Source organism: Pipistrellus kuhlii, unplaced genomic scaffold, assembly GCF_014108245.1.
Source record: "Pipistrellus kuhlii isolate mPipKuh1 unplaced genomic scaffold, mPipKuh1.p scaffold_m20_p_40, whole genome shotgun sequence".
Taxonomy (NCBI): Eukaryota; Metazoa; Chordata; class Mammalia; order Chiroptera; family Vespertilionidae; genus Pipistrellus; species Pipistrellus kuhlii.
In genome coordinates, this window is record NW_023425541.1 from 2,433,870 (window position 1) to 2,454,452 (window position 20,583).

A 20,583-nucleotide genomic window follows, 5' to 3' on the forward strand; every position below is an offset into this window, starting at 1 on the left:
TTTTTTTTTTTTTTTTCTTAAAGAAGACTTTTTAACTTTGCATGTAATACTGGTTTGGTGGTGATAAATTCCTTTAGCTTTTTCTTGTCTGGAAAGTTCTTTATCTAATCTTCAATTCTAAATGACAGCTTTGCTGGGTAGCATAACCTTGTTTATAGTTCCTTGCTTTTCATCACTTTATTTCTTGAAAATCCCTTTTGGCCTGAAAAGTTTCTGCTGAGAAATCAGCTGACAGTCTTATGGGAGCTTCCTTGCAGGTAACTAACTGCTTTTTCTCTTACCGCTTTTAAGTTTCTCTCTTAGTCATTAAAATTTGGCATTCTAATCCTAATGTGTCTTGGTGTGAGCCTCTTTGAGTTCATCTTAATTGGGACATTATGCACTTCCATGTTTATTTCCTTCACCAGTTTAGGGAAAATTTCTGTTATTTTTTCAAATAGGCTTTCAATTTCTTGTTCTCTCTCTTCTTATTCCAGCACTCCATGATGCAAATGTTGGTACACTTGAAGATGTTCCAAAGGCTCCTTATATCATCTTCATTTTTTGAAAATTTTTATGTTCTGATTGGGTGTTTTTTGCTTCCTTATATTCCAAATCACTGATTTGATTCTTAGCTTAATCTACTCTACTGTTGATTCCCTGCAAACCATTCATCATTTCATGTAGTGTATCCTTTATTTCTGACTTGCTCTTTTTATGTTTCCTATTTTCATTTTTATGTTTCCTATCTCTTTGTTGAAGTCCTCACGCATTCATCTATTCTTCCGCTAAATTCATTGAGCATCTTTATAACCAGTGTTTTAAACTCTGTATCTAGTATATTGGTTGTCTCCATTTTGTTTGTTTGTTTTTTTCTTAAGGTTGTGTTTCTTTGCATCCTCATTTTGGCAGCTTCTGTGTTTGTTTCTGTATATTGGGTAGAACTGCTACGTCTTCCAAGATTGGTAGAGTAGTCTTGTGCAGTAGGTGTACTGTAGGTTCCAGTGGCACAGCCTCTCTGATCACCCAAGCTGGGCACTCTTGTTTCTCCCCTCACCCCATGTGGGCTGTGTACACCCTCCTATTGCAGTGAGCATTGATTTCTGTTGGCATATTAGTTGCAGTTATTATCCACAGGCTGATCCACTGCAAGGACTGACTGTATCACCATGGAAAACCAGCTATGCAGGGTCCCACCCTATGGAGTGAGACTTACTTCAGCAGGGCCTGGTTCCCGCTGAGTCCACCCCTTGAATATGTCACTTGTGAAGATGGTTGGGTGGTGCGTGGACATTGTCTGAAGCTGCCCACCAAGTGTGCTGACTCTGGAGCCTTCCAGGAAGTGTAGGACAATGTCAGTGCTGTTTATGTTCTGCCATGGCCACCGGGCTTGAGCTACAAAGCAGCCTGCAACTGCCTGCCACTTGTGCTGGGCTTGAAGATGAAGATGCCAAGTTACAAAACACAGCAAGCTGCTGCTTGTGCCAGGTATGGGGGCAGTTAGCCAAAGGTACAGGGTAAGCTGAGGCCAGATGCTGCTTGTTTGAGAGCTTTTAGGAAAGTCTGAAGTGTGAACCAAGACAGGTAATTCACATGGTAAAGGCATTGGATAGTGCTTTGGTGGGCTCACAAGTTGGGTGGGCTGTGGTCTCAGAGAATCACCAGGGCTGGGCAAACAGTGATACGTTGATTGAGTCTAGATATAGTGCCCACCTGCTGGCTCTGTGGGGGAGAGGGGTCATCTCATCAAAGGAACAATGACCTCTGCCTGCACTTCTGTCTGGAAGAAAGCTGTCCCCTGAGCTCTCACCCTGATGCCAGACAGTTCAGTTTCTCCCATATGTCCCTGGTGCCTTTTGAACTGCTGCCCCAGTGCTGGAGCTCAGATTGAGTGAGTCTAAGTCTGTGATGGGTCCTTTAAGAGAAATTGCCTGGTATTTCAGCAGCCCTTCATCTCACTCAGCCTCAATTCCCACTGGTTTTTAAAGCCAGAAGTTATGGGGACTTCTCTTCCCAGCACTGGAACCCTAGGCTTGGGGGCCTGATGTGGGACTGGGATTCATCACTTCTCAGGGGGAACCTCTGCAGTTGAGATATCACTCCTGATTTTTACCCACCACATGCGGGTGTGAGGCCATATCTCCGCTCCTCCTACCAGTCTCAATGTGGCTTCTTTATATTCCTAGTTGTAGGACTTCTATGCAACTATATTTCAGACAGTTTTGTTGTAGGCAGCAGGAATAGCAATAGGCTTGTGTATTTAGAACAGACCTGGGTTCAGCAACCTCAGAGCTTGCATTCTGGCTGGGAAAGAATTCAGAGCCAAGACTCAAACTATAAATGAAAATTTATTTATAAAAATCACAGAACTGGAACAAGTAATTTGTAGAATAGGTAGGCTTAGGAAAAAATTTATAAATTGGAGCTTGGGGATGAGGAAGGTAATGGTAATGTGCCTGTGGTTGGGGAGCAGGATAGGGAAAGGGGCAGGCATGTTCCCAAAAAGGAGAGAGCACTGGGTACTCTGTCCTAAGAGTTTTAAGAGTGGAGATTCTAGGGGAGGTCTCAGACTGTTCAGCAGTTTTCCAGGTGTGTCCTTTCAGGGTAGTGGTCTCCACTGATTGATTGGCTGGCACCAGAGGCGGGAGGTGGGGTCATTATCCAATGGAGCTGGTCCTGAGGTCAGCTGTGGCTGCTTTTGTTGCTTATCTGGTCCTGGAGCTGAAATAAAACTGAGGCTTAGATATTATCTCTAGAGAGGAAAGGTCAGGAGGTCCAAACCCCATGACCAACAATATGCTAGGGGAGGAAAAGTCACCCTAGGGGCAAGGTCCCATCCTACAATTGAATTTTGCTAGGCACCCGGGGCTTTCCACCTGGTGAACTTCTCTGTCTGACCCATCATCCTTGCTCTGCTTATGTCTGTTTGTCTACCTTAGTTTGAATGACAGTTGTTCTGTAGTTTAGTTTAATTTTGATATGGTTATGGAAGGATGCAAGTATTGCATTTTACCTATGCCAGCAGCTTGACTGGAAGTCCTGGCCATATCATTTTTGACAAAGATGCAAATCAATTCAATGGAGGAGGGATTGTCTTTTTAACAAATGATGTTGAAACAATTGAATATTCATATATAATAAAAAAAACATTGACGAAAACCTCATATTTAATTAAGAAATTAACTCAAAACTAACTAATTAGATTACAGATCTAAATGTAAAACACAAAACTGTAAAACTTTTAGTAAAAAACATAGGAGAAACCTTTTATGACCCGTGACTAGGTAAAGAGTTCTTAGATTGCCCTAGCTGGCTTGGCTCAGTGGATAGAGCGTTGGTCTGTGGACTGAAGGGTCCCAGGTTTGATTCTGATCAAGGGCACATGCCCGGGTTGCAGACTCAGTCCCCAGTTGGGGAAGTGCAGGAGGCAGCAATCAACGATTCTCTCTCATCATTGATGTTTCTATCTCTCTCCCTCTCTGAAATAAAATAACAATAACAATATATATATATATTTTTTAAAGAGTTCTTGGATTTAACATCAAACGCACAATATGTAAAAACAAAAACAAATCAAAAAATGATAAATTGGACTTCATCAAATTTTAAAGGTGTTGCTTTAAGAACGACATTGTTAGAAGAATGAAAAGAAAAGCACAGGCTGGGATAAAATGTTTGCAAAGCACATATCCAACAAAGAACTTGTATCCAGAATATATAAAGAACTTTCAAAACCTCACAGTGAGAAAACAAACAAGCTGATTGAAAAATTGGCCAAATATTTGAACAAACACTTTACCAAAGAGGGTATACAGAAGGCAGATAAGCACATGAAAATGTGTTAAGCATCATTAAATACACTCAAACTTCAGTTCTCCAGTGTCTCCCACCTTGAACAATTCAATTCTCCATCAAGTTGTTCACGGGGGGAAAAAATGTTTCGGTTGTGGACCAAAACTTCAGTTTTTGACCTGATAACCCTTTCATGCTGATACCTCAGCAAGACAAAAAGAGTCTCTGAGGCAACAAATGAGAGAATGCTTTTGTTGCTGAAGAAGTCAAAGATTAGCACAATTTTAAAACAAAGAGACCATCAAGAATGACAATATTTCTAAGGGTGTGAAAGTGCTCACAAAACAACAACCACAGGCAATTGAATAGGTAGAAAAACTGTTGTTGATTGGATAAATGAAAAGCAGTTAACTGGTGATAGCATTTTGGAGGCATTAATATATGAAAAAATTCATTTAAGGCACCCAGAATATTCAAAAAAAGGGCCAAGGCCTCACAGAAGCTTGCATTGCTTCACAGCTGGGCCTCATCTGGGCATCTCCAAACCCCAAACAAAAAAGAGGAATCTGCAGATCTCTCTGCAGCTCCTGCTGGGTGGCCTCAGGCAGAGGCTAAATTAGCACCTCCTTAAAGACCCAAGAGCCAGTGTACCCAGTGGTCAGAGTGGAACTATCCAGATTACAATTCCTCAGATCCATAAGGGACACCCTCAGGGGGCAGACTCAGTGAGCACCAAGCCCACTGAACCAGGTCTTGCCCCATAATGGTGTCTCCAGCACAGAAGTTCTCCCATAATAGACACAGCTGATTCTCACAGCCAATTCCTCCCAGTGATACCAACAATCAAGGCTTAACTACAACAAGACTGTGCACACAACCCACAAAGGGGTGCACCAAAAGTGTCCACCTCAGGTAACTAGGGAGGCTGAACCACTGGGCCCCATAGAACACCCTAGCACACAAAGCCACTCTATCAACTCAGGGAAGCAGCCAAAATGTGAAGACAAAGAAACAGGTCACAAAAGAAAGAAATAGAGAAAAGCAAACTTCTGGATATAGAGTTCAAAACCACGGTTAAAGATTTTTCAAGAATTTTCTATAAATGGCCAATAAATTTAGTGAGACCCTCAAGGATATGAAAAGGGACCAACTAGAAATTAAGAATACACTGGCTGAAATAAAGAATAATATACAGAGATCCAACAGCATATGAGAGGATCACAAGAATCAAGTCAAAGATTTGAAATACGAAGAAGCAAAAAAATACCCAACCAGAAAAGAAAAAAGAAAAAAGAATCCAAAAATATGAAGATAGTGTAAGGAGCCTCTAGGACAACTTCAAGCATACCAACATCCGAATTATGGGGATGCCAGAAGAATAAAGAGAGCAAAATATTGAAAACCTATTTGAAGAAATAATGACATAAAACTTCCCCTACCTGGTGAAAGAAATAGACTTACAAGTCCAGGAAGTGCACAGAACCCCAAACAAAATGAATCCAAAGAGGACTACACCAAGACACATCATAATTAAAATGCCAAGAGCAAAAGACAAAGAGAAAATATTAAAATTAAAATGCCAAGAGCAAAAGACAAAGAGAAAGCAGCAAGAGAAAAACAGTTAATTACCTACAAGGGAGTACCCATATGACTGTCAGCTGATTTCTCAACAGAAACTATGCAGGCCAGAAGGGAGTGGCAAGAAATATTCAAAGTGATGAATAGCAAGAACCTACAACCAAGATTATTTGACCCAGCAAAGCTATAATTCAGAATTGAAGGTCAGATAAAGAGCTTCACAGATAAGAAAAAGCTAAAAGAGTTCAGCATTGCCAAACCAGTATAATATGAAATGCTGAAAGGTATTCTTTAAGAAGAGGAAGAAGAAAAAGGTTAAAATAAAAATAATGAACAACAAATACATATCTATCAAGTGAATCTAAAAATCAAGTGAATAAAAAATCTGATGAACTGAAAAAACTGGTGAATATAATAGAATCATAGGCATTGAAAGAGAGTGGACTGATAATTCTCAGGGGGAAAGGGGTGTGGAGGGTTCAGGAAGAGATTGGACAAAAATTGTACACCTAAGGATGAAGAGAGTGGAGGGGGGTAAGGGCAAAGGGTGGGATGGGAACTGGGTGGAGGGGAATTATGAGGTGTGGGAGGAACAACTGTAATAATCTGAACAATAAAGATTTATTTTTTTAAATAGAAAAATTCATTTAAGGCTAGTAGTGGTAGTTTGATAAATTTAAGGAAAGAAGTGTTTATAGATTAAACAGTACATTAGACATGTACTCTATATAATAATGGTTAAAACAGGGAATCATTTGGGGGGTCTGGAATGGATTAATTCAAATTACATTATTTCCAATGGGAAAGGTAATTTAGTTTTCAAACAAATCGTTTTTGAACAACCTTTTGGAATGAATCCTCTAGAATAGAGTTTAACTATATTAGGAAAAGACAAGCTACAATTATGATGAGATACCACAGTACATATCTAGTAGAACTGCTTAACTATATTTAGTAAAAACTAAATTAGGAGCTTATTCTTTGTGAACTTTCTCATTGATAATCCACTCCAAGAGTTCTCCCTTGAACGTGGACAAGATTCTGGAAGCATCTCCTGGTATCAAGGCCATAATATCTAAGGAAAGGTCACACATACATACATACATACATACAAATGGTTGTTCTTCATCATTCTTGCCTCAGATTCCCTCACTTTTTGTGAAGGAACTTCTCATTCCATGAGCTTTAGCTCTTCCATGTTTGGCTTCTGTTCCTCCTACTTCTTTAAATCCCACTTCTGTCACCTTGAGTGACAATGGTTACACATTCACACAGGCTGGGTCTGGCAGGCTTGCCCTCATAGACACTTATGGTCTCCTGAGATGCCACACCTGCAGTTCAAATAGATTCCACAAGGGGGGGTGATATTTCTCCAGGTATGGCTCTTTTAGATTACCTTTGGGACTTGTGGGTAGTTGAAAGAGATTGGATATAAGACACACAATTAATCCATCTATGCTTTTAAAAAACAACAGATCACTTAAATAACATAAATGCTTACTAAACACTAATCATTTAAGTTCACCTACTCTTGAAAAGAGAAAACATTTATCCTTCAGTCATCTACAGATATTTGTTAAACACCTGTGTGTAAGGCTCATTTTAAATGTTAGGGATACAAAGTAAATTTATTTGAAGAAAGATATCAAAGAAAGGATACACTTAGACTACCTTTAATTAATAATCATTCTTATTAAATTTTATCAAGTTTTTTTCTGAAGCTTATCCAGCAAATTAACTCTCATATTTCAGGAGGGTCAGAGGTGTTAAGACTCTCATCCATGACAAGTTTCTCATAAAATCCCTCCCACCACTATCTCCTATTTAATCAGCATGCTTACAACAACCATCTCAGCCAGCTCTTACAAAGGGAATTCAGCCCATCACTAAGGTTTCTTCTATTCCATAACATTACTTTTTAATATATATATTATTGATTTTCTTTTTTTAATATTTGCACTCTGGTTTTATTTTATAAAATTTAAATCACTCATACATGGAGAGAGATGGAAGATGGTAAAGAAAATTAATTCAGCCGGGACCGGTTTGGCTCAATGGATAGAGCGTCGGCTTGGGGACTGAAGGGCCCCAGGTTCGATTCCGGTCAAGGGCATGTACCTTGGTTGTGGGCATATCCCCAGTAGGGGGTGTGCAAGAGGCAGCTGATCAATGACTCTCTCTCATTGATGTTTCTAACTCTCTATCTCTCTCCCTTCCTCTCTGTACAAAAATCAATAAAATATATTTAAAAAAAAAAAAAAAAAAAAAAAAAAAAAAAAAAAGAAAATTAATTCAGTTCAGCCGAAACCCGTTTGGCTCAGTGGATAGAGCGTCGGCCTGCAGACTGAAAGGTCCCGGGTTCAATTCCAGTCAAAGGGCACATACCTTGGTTGCAGGCACATCCTCAGTGGGGGGTGTGCAAGAGGCAGCTGGTTGATGTATCTCTCTCTCTTTTTTTAATTTTATTTTTTTATTAAATTATTATCTGTGTACATATTTTAACATTGCCCCCCCTTTCATACATACCCACCCTCCCCAGAGTTTTGTGTCCATTGGTTGTACTTACATGCATATATACAAGTCCTTCGGTTGATCTCTTATCTCCCCCAGATCTCCCTCCCCTCCCCGCTGTAATTTGAAAGTCTGCTTGTTGCTTTACTGTCTCTATATCTATCTTTTGGTTCATCATTTTATAATGTTCTTTATTATCCATAAATGAGTGAAGTCATGTGATGTTTCTCTTTCATTGACTGGCTTATTTCACTCAGCATGATGTTCTCCAATTCCATCCAGGTTGCTGCAAATGATGAGAATTCCTTCTTTTTTATGGCAGCATAGTATTCCATTGTATAGATATACCATAGTTTTTTGATCCAATCATCTGCTGACGGGCACCTGGGCTGTTTCCAAATCCTAGCTATTGTAGATTGTGCTGCTATGAACATAGGGGTACATATATCCTTTCTGATTGGTGTTTCAAGTTTCTTGGGATATAATCTTAGGAGTGGAAATACTGGGTCAAATGCGAGTTCCATTTTCAGTTTTTTGAGGAAACTCCATACTGTTCTCCACAGTGGTTGCACCAGTCTGCATTCCCACCAGCAGTGCACAAGGGTTCCTTTTTCTCCGCAACCTCGCAACCTCACCAGCACTTGTCGTTTGTTGATTTGTTGATGTTGGCCATTCTGACAGGTGTGAGATGGTATGGCATTGTTGTTTTGATTTGCATCTCTCAGATAATTAGTGACTTTGAGCATGTTTTCATGTGCCTCTTGGCCTTCCTCCTGTCTTCTTTTGAAAATATTCTATTTAGGTCCATTGCCCATTTTTTAATTGGATCATTCATTTTTCTTTTATTTAGTTGTATAAGCTGTCTGTAGATGTTGGAGATTAAACCTTTATCAGTGATAACATTTGCAAATATGTTCTCCCATACAGTGGGTTTTCTTGTTGTTTTGTTGATGATTTCTTTTGCTGTAAAAAAGCTTTTTATTTTGATGAAGTCCCATTTGTTTATTTTCTCTTTAGCTTCCATTGCCCTAGGGGCAGTATCAGTGAAGAAGTTCTCTATTTTATTGATTTTCCACAGAGAGGGAGAGGGATAGAGAGCTAGAAACATCAATGGGAGAGAAACACCAACCAGCTGCCTCTTGCACACCCCCTTCTGGGGATGTGCCCCCAACCAAGGAACATGCCCTTGACTGGAATCGAACCTGGGACCCTTCAGTCCGCAGATCAATGCTCTCCACTGAGCCAAACCTGTTTTGGCAACATGATTTTTTAAAGAAATGCCCATTATGTCATTTTGTTTTGTTTTATTTTTATCTCAAAAGGTAAGAGACAAACCTATGGGTAAGTAATTCTTGATTTTCTTCTTCTCTGAAATATTTCTACCACAATGTAGTTTCCTGGTCAAAGAAGTCATTCCCTTAGCTGGCTCTTTTTTTATTCACAATACCAGAGGGGCCCAGTGCATGAGATTCGTGCACTGTGGGGGGGGGGGCGCTGGGGGAGGCTCAGCCCCGCCTGTGCCCTCTCATGGGCAGTCCGGGACCCATCAGGGGATGTCTGCCTGCAGGAGAGGCAGGAGAGGCTCCTGCTACCAGCTACCGCCCCAGCACTTGCCAGCCATGAGCCCAATTTCTGGCTGAGAAGTGCACTGACCACTAGGGTGTAGCTCCTGCATTGAGCATCATAGTGACAGGCCATTCCTCTGTTTGCATATTATGCTTTTAGTATGTAGATGTGTACTTAGCCCCTTTCTCATGAATGCAGATTTTAAAATGGAGTTCAATTCCAACTGCTATAAGATGTACCACATTTGCATTTCACAGCATTCTGTGGCCCTTTGCTAATAGAGGTCACAGTCCCCCCTCCCCCAATGAACCTTTGAGACATTTTTAATGATCCAAAATTGAACTTAGTAAAAAGCAGTTTCTAAAAAGTTTTTCTCTCAGCAACAAACAGCCTGTGCACCACAGGCAGCCCCTCTCCACTGGAATGTGCTAAGTTGGTTCTGCTGTTTCCTCAATTAAGATCTCACCCATCAAGGGGACCCAGATCCAGGGACTCAGCAGCCAGCCCGGACCACAGAAGAACTAGATGGAGATTGGGGGAGGAGAGATGGGTCTCACACTAGTCTTGACCTGCTCCTTCAGTATAGAGCAAAGATCAGAGTTTTGAGAGGCATATTAAAATTGAAGAGAACTGAAGAGCATGAACCCTTTGTGTCCCCTCAGGAATTATTCCCATTGTCTTTATACCCTACTTTCTGGTGTTCACTAATTTCTGGACCTTGCCCGTGCTCACCTTAGCCTGGCTCGCCTATGATTGGAACACCCACAGTCAAGGTAAGAGACCGGAAGAGTGGTGGTCCTTGTCTGTCTATGACAAGGGTTTAACTACATGGAGGGAGGTGGAGGGAAAGAATAGGAGAGGCAGAGGGAGAAAGACTGGGGAGAGGAAAGAAAGGGAAAGGAAAGGAGAGGGTGATGGAAAGGGGAGAGGTGCAACAGGGGGTTAGAGAGAGCAGAAGGGGAGGGAGAGAGGGCAGCAAGGTCGGTAGAGAACAGAGGTCTCTGCCAGGTTTCCCAGGAAGAATTAAAAGGTTGAGATTTAGCTCAGTCAATACAGCACAAGGATTTAAGGGTCCTGGGTTCGATTCCAGTCAAGGGCACCTACCTCAGTTGCAGGTTTGATCCTAGGTCAGGGACCACATGCGGAGGCAACCAATTGAAGTGTCTCATATAGATTTTTTTTCTGTGTGTGTCTCTCTTTTTCCACTCTCTTTAAAAATCAATGGAAAATGTGAGGGTTAACAAAACAAACAAAAAAAGTTGAGGTTTTGGGACAGATGCAGGGGCTTCCCATGGTTGGATCCAGGAACAGTAACTACAGCTCTGTGCCCTAGAAATATGGAAGGCCCCCTTTTTTTTGACCTGAGGACTATAGGAAGAATCATCCACCTCTGGGAAAGGTAGAAGAATTGGCAGTATCTCACCTGCTCTTCCCTTTTCTTCTGTACCCACAGGTGGTAGGCGTTCAGCTTGGGTACGAAAATGGACCCTCTGGAAATATTTCCGAAATTACTTCCCAATAAAGGTGACTACCCCTTCTGGGTGCATTTGGACCCTGTTGCTCAGATTCTCCCTTTCCACTCAGCTTCATGTTTTCAAAGGGTTTGGTGGCTAGTAGTTGAAGGTCAAAGCTCAGAGGCTGGGCCCAAAATGGATGGGCAGGTGAGGAAATGGCAGGATAGCAGCCTTTCCTAACAGTGACAAACCTAAGTCAGTCTCTCTGAGCACCATAACCCCTGGTGACATCCCAATGAACAGGAATTTGGACTCCTTAGGGGAAACACAGGTTACCTGATGGGGTGAATCTGCATGTCCTCTTTTCCTTCTTCCTATCCACTGTTCTGACTTAATCTCCCTTTGACAGCTGGTGAAGACTCATGACCTTTCTCCTAAACACAACTATATCATTGTCAACCACCCCCATGGTATTGTCTCATACGGTGTCTTCATCAACTTTGCCACTGAAGCCACTGACGTTGCTCGGATTTTCCCAGACATCACTCCTTCTGTAGCAACCTTGGAATGGATCTTCTGGATCCCAATTGTGAGAGAATATGTGATGTCTTTGGGTGAGTATAAGAAATCATTCCATTCTCTGACCTATCTCAGGGCTCCAGCACCACTAAGCTCTGAGAGTCAGTCTAATTCTTACTCCCTGCTGGAAGAGGACTTAGTAGAAAATGAGTCCAGAACCCACTGGACCAGTAAGGGGAGTATATGGCTAAGCATCAGATTCTGTCCAAGATCTGGGAGGCAGGGTTTGATTAGGCAACAAGATAAATTACTGGCATTCATAAGATTTATCATGAATACATTAGGAGGAGGAAAGAGAAGGATGGAGTTGAGGAACAAAGCCCAAGTGGAAAGCAGGAGGCAAATGCCAAATATCACACCCAAATGTCTGGGAAAATTGGTCATGAAAGTGGTAACTCAGATGAATTTTGCCAGATTCTTTCTGGGTCATCAATTAGCTTCTCATGGCAGTCATTTATAAAGCAGCTCTCATCCCATGGAGTCTTAAAGACATTTTTAAGTCTTTCATATTAGCTGGCATTTTCCTGGCACATGACCTTCATTTCCTGGGAACCCCTTCAAACTTGCATAAGACATCAATCGATAAAGAATAAACATCCATCAGAATCAAGGACAACCTCCCCATGCCAGGCTTCAAGCCAGGGTACTGTGACAAATGTCCTTCTCTCTGGATAAATATCCATCCTCTGGAAACCAGAAAACAACTAAAGCCAAATATTAAAAGGTAAGATACATTTATCTGGAGGGATCAAGTGGGAACACTAGATTCCCAGAGGATGGTTCTACTCTCCTCTGAAGTTGGCATGAACCTGGAGCAGCAGTTTCTCTCAATCACTGAGGCCTGGAGGTAATTTCTGCCATCCTAGGAGAGAATAGAAGGTAAGTTCAGGGCAAAGATGGGAAGCAGGAGTGAAGAAAGACTCTGTGACTGTTGTTGAATGAACAATAGGGTGTCATCCTAATTCCATGGTTCATTTACATTTCAATTTGGTTTGGGCAGGCTCCTGGGCCTGCCTACTCTCAAGAAACCCCACTCAATGGCTCCCCTTCAGCAGGTGCTCTAGGAAGGAAGTAGGTTGGTGGTGGCTAGTCCTGATCACCCTAGTAGAAAGAACTCTGGTGAGTCTCCAGTGTTGTCACTCTGGGGAGAGTGGTTCATGAGTAGAGAGATAAGGGATAGTCTAGTATAAATACTTACTTCAATAACATTTATATTGAAGTAAGAGGAAGTGGGCAGAGGAACTCAATGTCTCCTAAACTGTAGTAGCATAGACTCCCAACACAAGCAACTGACCCTAAGAACCAACCTCAGACTAAAGGTAACCCAAGATGTGGAGATTAAAAACAGAAGAGTGAAACAGTAGTCAGGAAACAGAACTGTCTCCATCATTAATAGCAGAGAGGAATCCCTTTACCCCATCCTCAGACATCAAGTTTGTTGACTCTTTGGTTTCACAGGTGTGTGCCCCGTGAGTGAATTGGCCGTGAAGTATTTGCTGTCTCAGAAAGGCTCAGGCAATGCCGTGGTTATCGTGGTGGGCGGAGCTGCTGAAGCCCTTTTATGCCGGCCAGGAGTTTCTACCATCTTCCTTAAACATCGTAAAGGTTTTGTGAAATTGGCACTGAAGACAGGGTGGGTCCTTAAGTTCTGTGTCCTATTGTCTGGGTGCCATAGATCCTCTGTAGCACATCTCCAGAACGTGTTTTTCCTTGGAAACCTATTAAAGGGGACTCCCTCTTCACTCTGATTAATTATTCTACTTCTTCACATTGTATCTTAAAGGTGTTTTAGCCTCCAGACAGGTTTCAGTGGGCACTATTTTACTTGAAGTTGGAGAAAGAACAATAGAAGGATACTTTTATCTTCTATTCATTAGCCTTCTGGCTGGGGATGTGGAAAATGCAGATTTACTCTATATCAACCTATTATCTGAGAGGCAGAGAGATCTTACTCAGGGCAAGGAAGACACTAGGCTTAATGTTGTAGAGATTGCAAAAATGAATAAGACATGTTTACTAAGGGAAGGCAGGATGGGAGGAGGTAAAAGAGGACAAAGAGGGTATAAATGCTGATGAAAGGAGACTTGAGTAGGGGTTGTAAACCCACAATACAATATACCGATAATATATAATATTGTAAGAATTGAATACCTGAAAACTATATAATTTTATTCACCAATGTTACCTCAATAACATTTATTTTACAAAGATGTGATTACTGCCTTCACCACCAAAGAGCATATAATCTGGTTTGAGAAATAGAATAAATTTATTCAGTAGTTATTGAACACCTGATCTCTGCTAGACATAGTGCAATGCATTGACTATATAAAAATAAAAAAGACATAGTCCTTGCCTTTAAGGAACTCAGTCCAATAGGGAAGACAGACATACTGGTATGCACATATAATTACAAAATACATCCAAAAGCCAACCACTTTCCATCTTTGTCTCCCCCATATCCGAAAGTCTACTCCCAACTGTAGCTAGGATGGTCCTATTTTTAATTGAATTTATTAGGGTGACATTGATTCACAAAACCATATAGGTTTCAATTGTACCACTCAGCAAAATGCCATCAGCACATTGCACCATGCACCCTTAGCCTCAAGCAAAGTCTCTTTTCATATCCATGTATACCCCTTTTCCTACCTCTACCTACCCCCTTTCCCCCTCTGGTTATCACCACATTGTTGTCTGTTGTCTGTGTCTATGTGAAATATATATATATTTGTGAAATATATATATATTTGTGAAATATATATATATTTGTGAAATATATATATATTTTTGAAATATATATATATTTGTGAAATATATATATATTTGTGAAATATATATATATTTGTGAAATATATATATATTTGTGAAATATATATATATTTGTGAAATATATATATATTTGTGAAATATATATATATATATATATATATATATATATTCATCTTCTTTCATCCAGCCCTCAACCCCCTCTGCTCTCACAGCTGTCAGTTTGTTCCATGCCTCTGTTTCTATTTTGTTCATCAGTTTATTTTGTTCATTGGATTTCACATATAACTGAGATCATATGGCACTTGCCTTTCTCTGACTGGCTTATTTCACTTAGCATAATAATCTCCAGGTCCATCCATGCTGTTACAAAAGGTAAGAGTTCATTCTCTTTTATAGCCAGGCAGTATTTCATTGTGTAGATGTACCACAGCTTATTTATCCACTCATTTGCTGATGGGCAGTTGGACTGTTTCCAAATCTTGGCTATCTATAATAATAAAAGCATAATATGCTAATTAGACCAGATGTCCTTCTGGATGACCTTCTGGATGAAGCCGGGACTTCAAGGGAAGCCACTGCTGGGGCAAGGGGAGAAGGAAGGCCTTCTCTTGCATGAATTTCATGTTTCGGGCCTCTAGTTGTAAATAATGCTGCAATGAACACATGGGTGCATATATTCTTTTGAATTAGTGTTTTGGGTTTCTTGGGATATATTTCCAGAAATGGGATCACAGGTCAAAGGCAGTTCCATTTTTTTATTTTTTGAGGAAACTTAATACTGTTTTCTACAGTGGTTATACTAATATGCATTCCTACCAATGATGCACGAGGGTTCCCTTCTCCCTACACCCTTGTGAATTTATTTATGATCACCATTCTGATAGGTGTGAGGTGAGATCTCATTGCTGTTTTAATTTGCATCTCTCTGATGATTAATGACATTGAACATCTTTTCTGCTGGCCATCCACATGTCCTCTTTGGAAGGTCTTTTGCCTATTTTTTAATTGGATTGTTTATGTTTCTTGGTGTTGAGCTGTATGTTATTTATAAATTTTTTATACAAACTCCTTATTAGATGTGTCATTAGGGAACATGTTCTTCTATTCAGTAAGTTGTTTTTTCATTCTGTTGATGGTTTCCTTTGCTGTGAAAAAAAGTTTTTAGTTTTATTTGTTTACTTTTTCTTTGTTTCCCTTGTCTAAGGAGATATATTGGCAAAAACATTACTATAATAAATATCTGAAATTTTACTGCCTACGCTTTCTTCTAAGATTTTTATGGTTTCATGCTGTACATGTAAGTCTTTAATCCATTTGAAGTTTGTTGTTGTGTATGGTGTAAAAAGGTAGTCTAGTTTCCCTTTTTTGCATGTTTCTAATTTTCCTAGTGCCATTTATTGAAGAGACTGTAAAATATTAATAGACCATAAAGGCTTGAGTTTATTTCTGTGCTTTCTATTATGTTACACTGCTTTATATGCCTGTTATCATGCCAATGCCATGCTGTTTTGATTACTATGGATTTGTAGTATAGTTTGATACCGAGTAGTGTGATCCCTCCAACCTTGTTTTTTTTTCTCAAGATTGCTATGCTATTTGGGGTCTTTTGTGAATTCATAGAAATTTTTGGAATATTTGTTCTATATCTGTGAGATATGGCACTGCTATTTGAATAGTAATTGTGTTGAATCTGTAGATTGTTTGGGATAACATAGACATTTTAATTATGTTAATTTTTCTATCCATGAACATGGTATATGCTTCCACTTATTTGTATCTTCTTTAATTTCTTTCTTCGGTATCTTATAATTTTCCAAGTATGAATCTTTTACCTCCTTGGTTAAATTTATTCCTAGGTACCTTTTTGTGTTGCAATAGCACATGGGATTGTTTTCTTCATTTCTCTTTCTGATAGTTCACTATTGGTATATACAATTTCTGAATATTAATTTTGTGTCCTGCTACTTTGCTAAATTCATTTATTAAATCTAGTATTTTTTTGGTGGAATCTTTAAGGTTTTATATATACATATCATGTAATCTGAAAATAATGACAGTTTTATTCCTTTCCAATTTAGTTGCCTTTTTAAAAAAATATATATTTTATTGATTTTTTTACAGAGAGGAAGGGAGAGAAATAGAGAGCTAGAAATGTTGATGAGAGAGAAACATAGACCAGCTGCCTCCTGCACACCCCCTTCCGGGGATGTGCCTGTAACCAAGGTACATGCCCTTGACCAGAATCGAACCTGGGACCTTTCAGTCCGCAGACCGACGCTCTACACTGAGCCAAACCGGTTTCAGCTTAGTTGCCTTTTGTTTCTTCTTCTTGTCTGATTACTGTGGCTAGGACTTCCAGTACTATGTTGAATAGACTGGTGAAGTGGACATCACTGTTTTGTTCTTGATCTCAAGGGAAACACTTTTAGTTTTTGCCCATCGAGTATGATGCTGGCTGTGGGTTTATCATATATGGTCTTCATTATGTTGAAGTATGCTCCCTCTATCAGGATGATCCTATTAACATAAGCCAAATCATGTCACTATTCCAAATGTCCCAACAACTCCCATTTCACTACAAGCAAAAGCCAAAGTCTTTCCAAAATCCTGCAAGACCTTAAATTAGGGGTGTCGAACTCAATCAGAGAAGGGGCCAAAATCTAAAATCCAGCCTAAATCGCGGGCCGAATGGTTTACTGAACAGTCATAAACTGTCATTGTGATGGAAACGCAGCGGAGTGCAGTGATGACAGCGAGGTGCGGGCCACATTGCAAGGCCTGGCGGGACAGATTTGGCCCGCGGGCCTTGTGTTTGACACATGTGCCTTAAATAATCTTACCATTGGCCACCTCTCTGATCTCATCACCTACTGATCTCCCCCTTGTTCACTCCATTAGAGCTATACTGGCTTCCTTGCTGTCCCTCTAACAAGCTATACGCTCCTGCCTTAGAGCCTGTGCTATAGCTGGCTGTCTTCTCAGTAAAGTCTATCCCTACTATCCTGCTTTCTTTTCCCCATTGCACTTATCATTTGCTTATATAGTACCACTTTGATTTATATATCAGCTTTTATTTATTTGTTATTATTGTTTATTATCTATCTTCCCTAAATAAAAGATAAACTCCATGATGACAGAGATTTTTTTTTTTAATCCATTGTGTTCAATGATGTATCTTCAGGGCTTAAAACAGTACTGGCACATAGAAAGAATTTAATAAATATGTATTGAATGAATGATGTGTTATAATGGATATATGTACAAAGTGTCATGAAAGTACTGGTTGAAGGAAAGATTTTCACCCAAAGTAAAAGTTTCATTAATGGGTGATATCTGAATTGTGAATTGAAATATCAGTAGGATTTGCTGGTCAGACCAAAAGAGAGAAAGAACTTGGGAATTTTTAATATCAGGCACTATGCCAGGCCCTAGGAATTCATAGGTAAAGGATACAGTTCCCAACTTTAATTAGTTTGACAGATAACTGGGGAGTCAGACAGATAAGAAGATGACTATATTAGAGTTAAGACACTGTTGGTGCAGGAAAAAGGTAAGCATTAGGCAAGGAGTACCTAATCCACATTGTGGGGAAAGGAATTGGAGGTGGTCAAAGTTTCTTCAGGGGATGAAATCAGAACTGAGTATTGAAAGGCAAAATATAATTAACCAAGTGAAGACAGATGGAAGACATTTCCATCAGAGGGAGCAGAATACAAAGACGCACAGACAAAGAGCTTGGCACACGTAGTATGGCTTAGCAGATTGCAAAAAAGAGGTGGGGAGAGGGGAAGCTAGCCAGGTAGGTAGGGCTACAGAAAAGAGGCCATGTTAAGCAATTGGGGTAAAGTTGGTTGCTCTGGAAGAGTTTTAAAGTGAGGGGTCCAGCTATGTAGTTTAGGAAGATCCCTCTGGGTGCTAGGTGCAATAAAGGCAATTAGGTTGCCTGATATTAGTTTCTTCCAATCATGGGGAAATGTGTAGCAGCTACCCACAAAAGGTTCAGTTGGGAGAATGGGGGATGGCAAGAATGAGACACAGGCTGAAGATATTTGGGTTCTTGTCCTATAATGGAGAGATTTACAGGTTTCCCACCTTGGCTAGGATTTCACTAGAGGAAGTTTCCTGGGAGAACTTACACTTTTGTCCTTTTCTTTGCAGAGCACACCTTGTCCCTTCTTATTCCTTTGGAGAGAATGAGGTGTACAATCAAGAGACCTTCCCTGAGGGCACATGGTTAAGGTTCTTTCAAAAAGGCTTCCAGGACACATTCAAAAAAATCCTGGGACTAAATTTCTGTACCTTCCATGGCCGAGGCTTCACTCAAGAATCTTGGGGCTTCCTGCCTTTCAATCGGCCCATTACCACTGTTGGTAAGATTTCTACTATCTCTCAACTACCCTGGTCCTTGATTCCCAGGGAACCTGGAACACAGCTTTGATGGACAATGGAAAGTCCATTGGGTGTGGTTGAGAGCTGGGTGGGTAGAACAACTGAACAGATAAGAGTTATGGCCATTCACAGTAAGACAGAGTTCAACAGCTATCATGAGAGCATAATTATTCCATCAGCACTCTCCTGAGCTTATTCTCATTCTCTTGAGCATGTGTGAGGTTAGGTATTTGGAAATCATGGCAAAGGATAAGGTTTGGGCAGAAAAAAAGCAAAAAAAAAAAAAAAGCAAAAAAAAAAGAAAGGGAAGGGGACCCAGACATTGAGTTTCAGTATGTGGTCCCCTTTGAGGGATGGGTAATTTGAGTTGGGAGGGAGTTCTGATGCTTGTCTCTTCTTCCCCACAGTTGGGGAGCCCCTGCCAATCCCCATGATTAAGAGTCCAGACAAGAAGACCGTGGACAAATACCACACACTCTACATCAATGCTGTGCGCAAGTTGTTTGACCAGCACAAAGTTCAGTATGGCCTTCCTGAGACCCAGGAGCTGACAATCATATAACAAGAGCTGGATATCCTTATTATTGAACTCTCAAAGCATTGAGGGGTCCAAGTAAGGTCACATGGAAGGAAGAATTTGGAGAGAGTAGAGGATCTCAGGTGTGAGATAGGAGCTAACCAAGCCAGAAAGTGCTCAATGAATCAGATTTGGGGAAAGGAATTAGAGGAACAGGAGAAGACTGGGCAACAACCCAGTTGAGCAAGCAGTCTTGTGAGTCAACAGATCTTTTTTGCCCCATGACTTCAACCAACTCTCTAATCAGAAGAATGAGAAGCCAAAGAACACAATGCTCCTTTCTCCTGAGCCTTAGTGACACCATCACTATTTGGGTTTATACTTAGACTTATTGAAAACAGGGATGGTTTGTTTCCTCCTAAACCTCTTCCTTACAATCTGAGACCACCACAAGATAAACTGGGAACTTACACTGTGGTTTCTTGACCCAAGCAGGGAAGATTCCCTCAGTTGTGACACAATTCCACATTAACAAGAACTGTGTTGCATGCAGTTATGCTGTTTCTTTTATTAAAATAAAGCTCTAGATATGTAAAACCAGATATGACTATTTCCTACTTACTTTGCAGTTCACTATTGTACTTCCCTGTAATCTAGCCAGAAAGCTGGTCTGTGAAGAGCCATTTTCCTCTTCATCTGCCCTTTATACTGCTCCTGACAGAAAATGTGAGGGAATGGAACCATAACTGCTGCACAGTGCAGGAGATAGGAGCAGAATGGCGGGGACTGACACTGAGGAGCCCATCCCTCCTGATCCCACATAACTATCCTGGGTCACAAAGAAGGGAGCCACAGACCATCCACCAGCTGTGAATCTGCTTTATGTAAAGTACTTACTGTGTACCAAGAACTATGCCATCATTTTCCAAACCTTTGTCTCTTAATGCAAACACCAACCCTGCAAGATTGCCACCATCTCCATTTCACAGTAGCTAAAACTCATAGAGGTTAAGTAACTTGTCTGTAGCTCTGGATAGAACTGTCATCCAAATACAGGTCTTGTTAATTCCAATCCAAAATTCTTTCTAATGCACCAATCACCACACTTTCTATTTCTCATTTCCTGGAGACCTATTAATCAGCTTAATTTTCCTCAATGAGGTTGCATGGCACCCCACTTAAATTAGCTCATAAGTGTGTGTGTGGGGGGGGAGGGATGACATGGATTCTACTCAGAGTGGTCCCCCTCAGAAAAAAATAACATTAATGAAAGAAACACACAAACATTTCTACATCAATAGAATGAATTGAGAGTCCAGAAGCAAACCCATACATTCATGCTCAACTGCTTTTTGCCAAGGGTTCCAAGACAGTTCAATGGAGGGAAAGAATACTCTTTTCAATAAATGATGCAGGAGCAATTATATATTCACATTAACAAAAGGA

The 20,583-nt window shown here is 40.4% G+C and overlaps 1 protein-coding gene and 1 long non-coding RNA gene across 2 annotated transcripts in view; one reads left to right on the top strand and one right to left on the bottom strand.

Moving 5' to 3' along the window:
- The window catches only part of DGAT2L6 (diacylglycerol O-acyltransferase 2 like 6), a 33,711-nt gene extending 13,976 nt beyond the window's left edge, over positions 1-19,735 (top strand). Inside the window, exons 2-7 of the mRNA XM_036411567.2 lie at positions 10,089-10,199; positions 10,880-10,950; positions 11,290-11,494; positions 12,918-13,092; positions 18,390-18,601; positions 19,028-19,735. Coding sequence (XP_036267460.1) covers positions 10,089-10,199; positions 10,880-10,950; positions 11,290-11,494; positions 12,918-13,092; positions 18,390-18,601; positions 19,028-19,182 — 929 coding nt within the window. The 3' untranslated portion in view covers positions 19,183-19,735. The remainder of the gene's footprint in view (positions 1-10,088; positions 10,200-10,879; positions 10,951-11,289; positions 11,495-12,917; positions 13,093-18,389; positions 18,602-19,027) is intronic.
- Positions 2,348-18,646, bottom strand: LOC118704180. Its single transcript, XR_004983319.1, has 3 exons — positions 18,531-18,646; positions 18,324-18,413; positions 2,348-2,700 (listed from the first exon to the last, which is right to left on the bottom strand). It is a non-coding gene; the product is annotated as an uncharacterized LOC118704180 (long non-coding RNA).
- Positions 19,736-20,583: the final 848 nt, after the last annotated feature.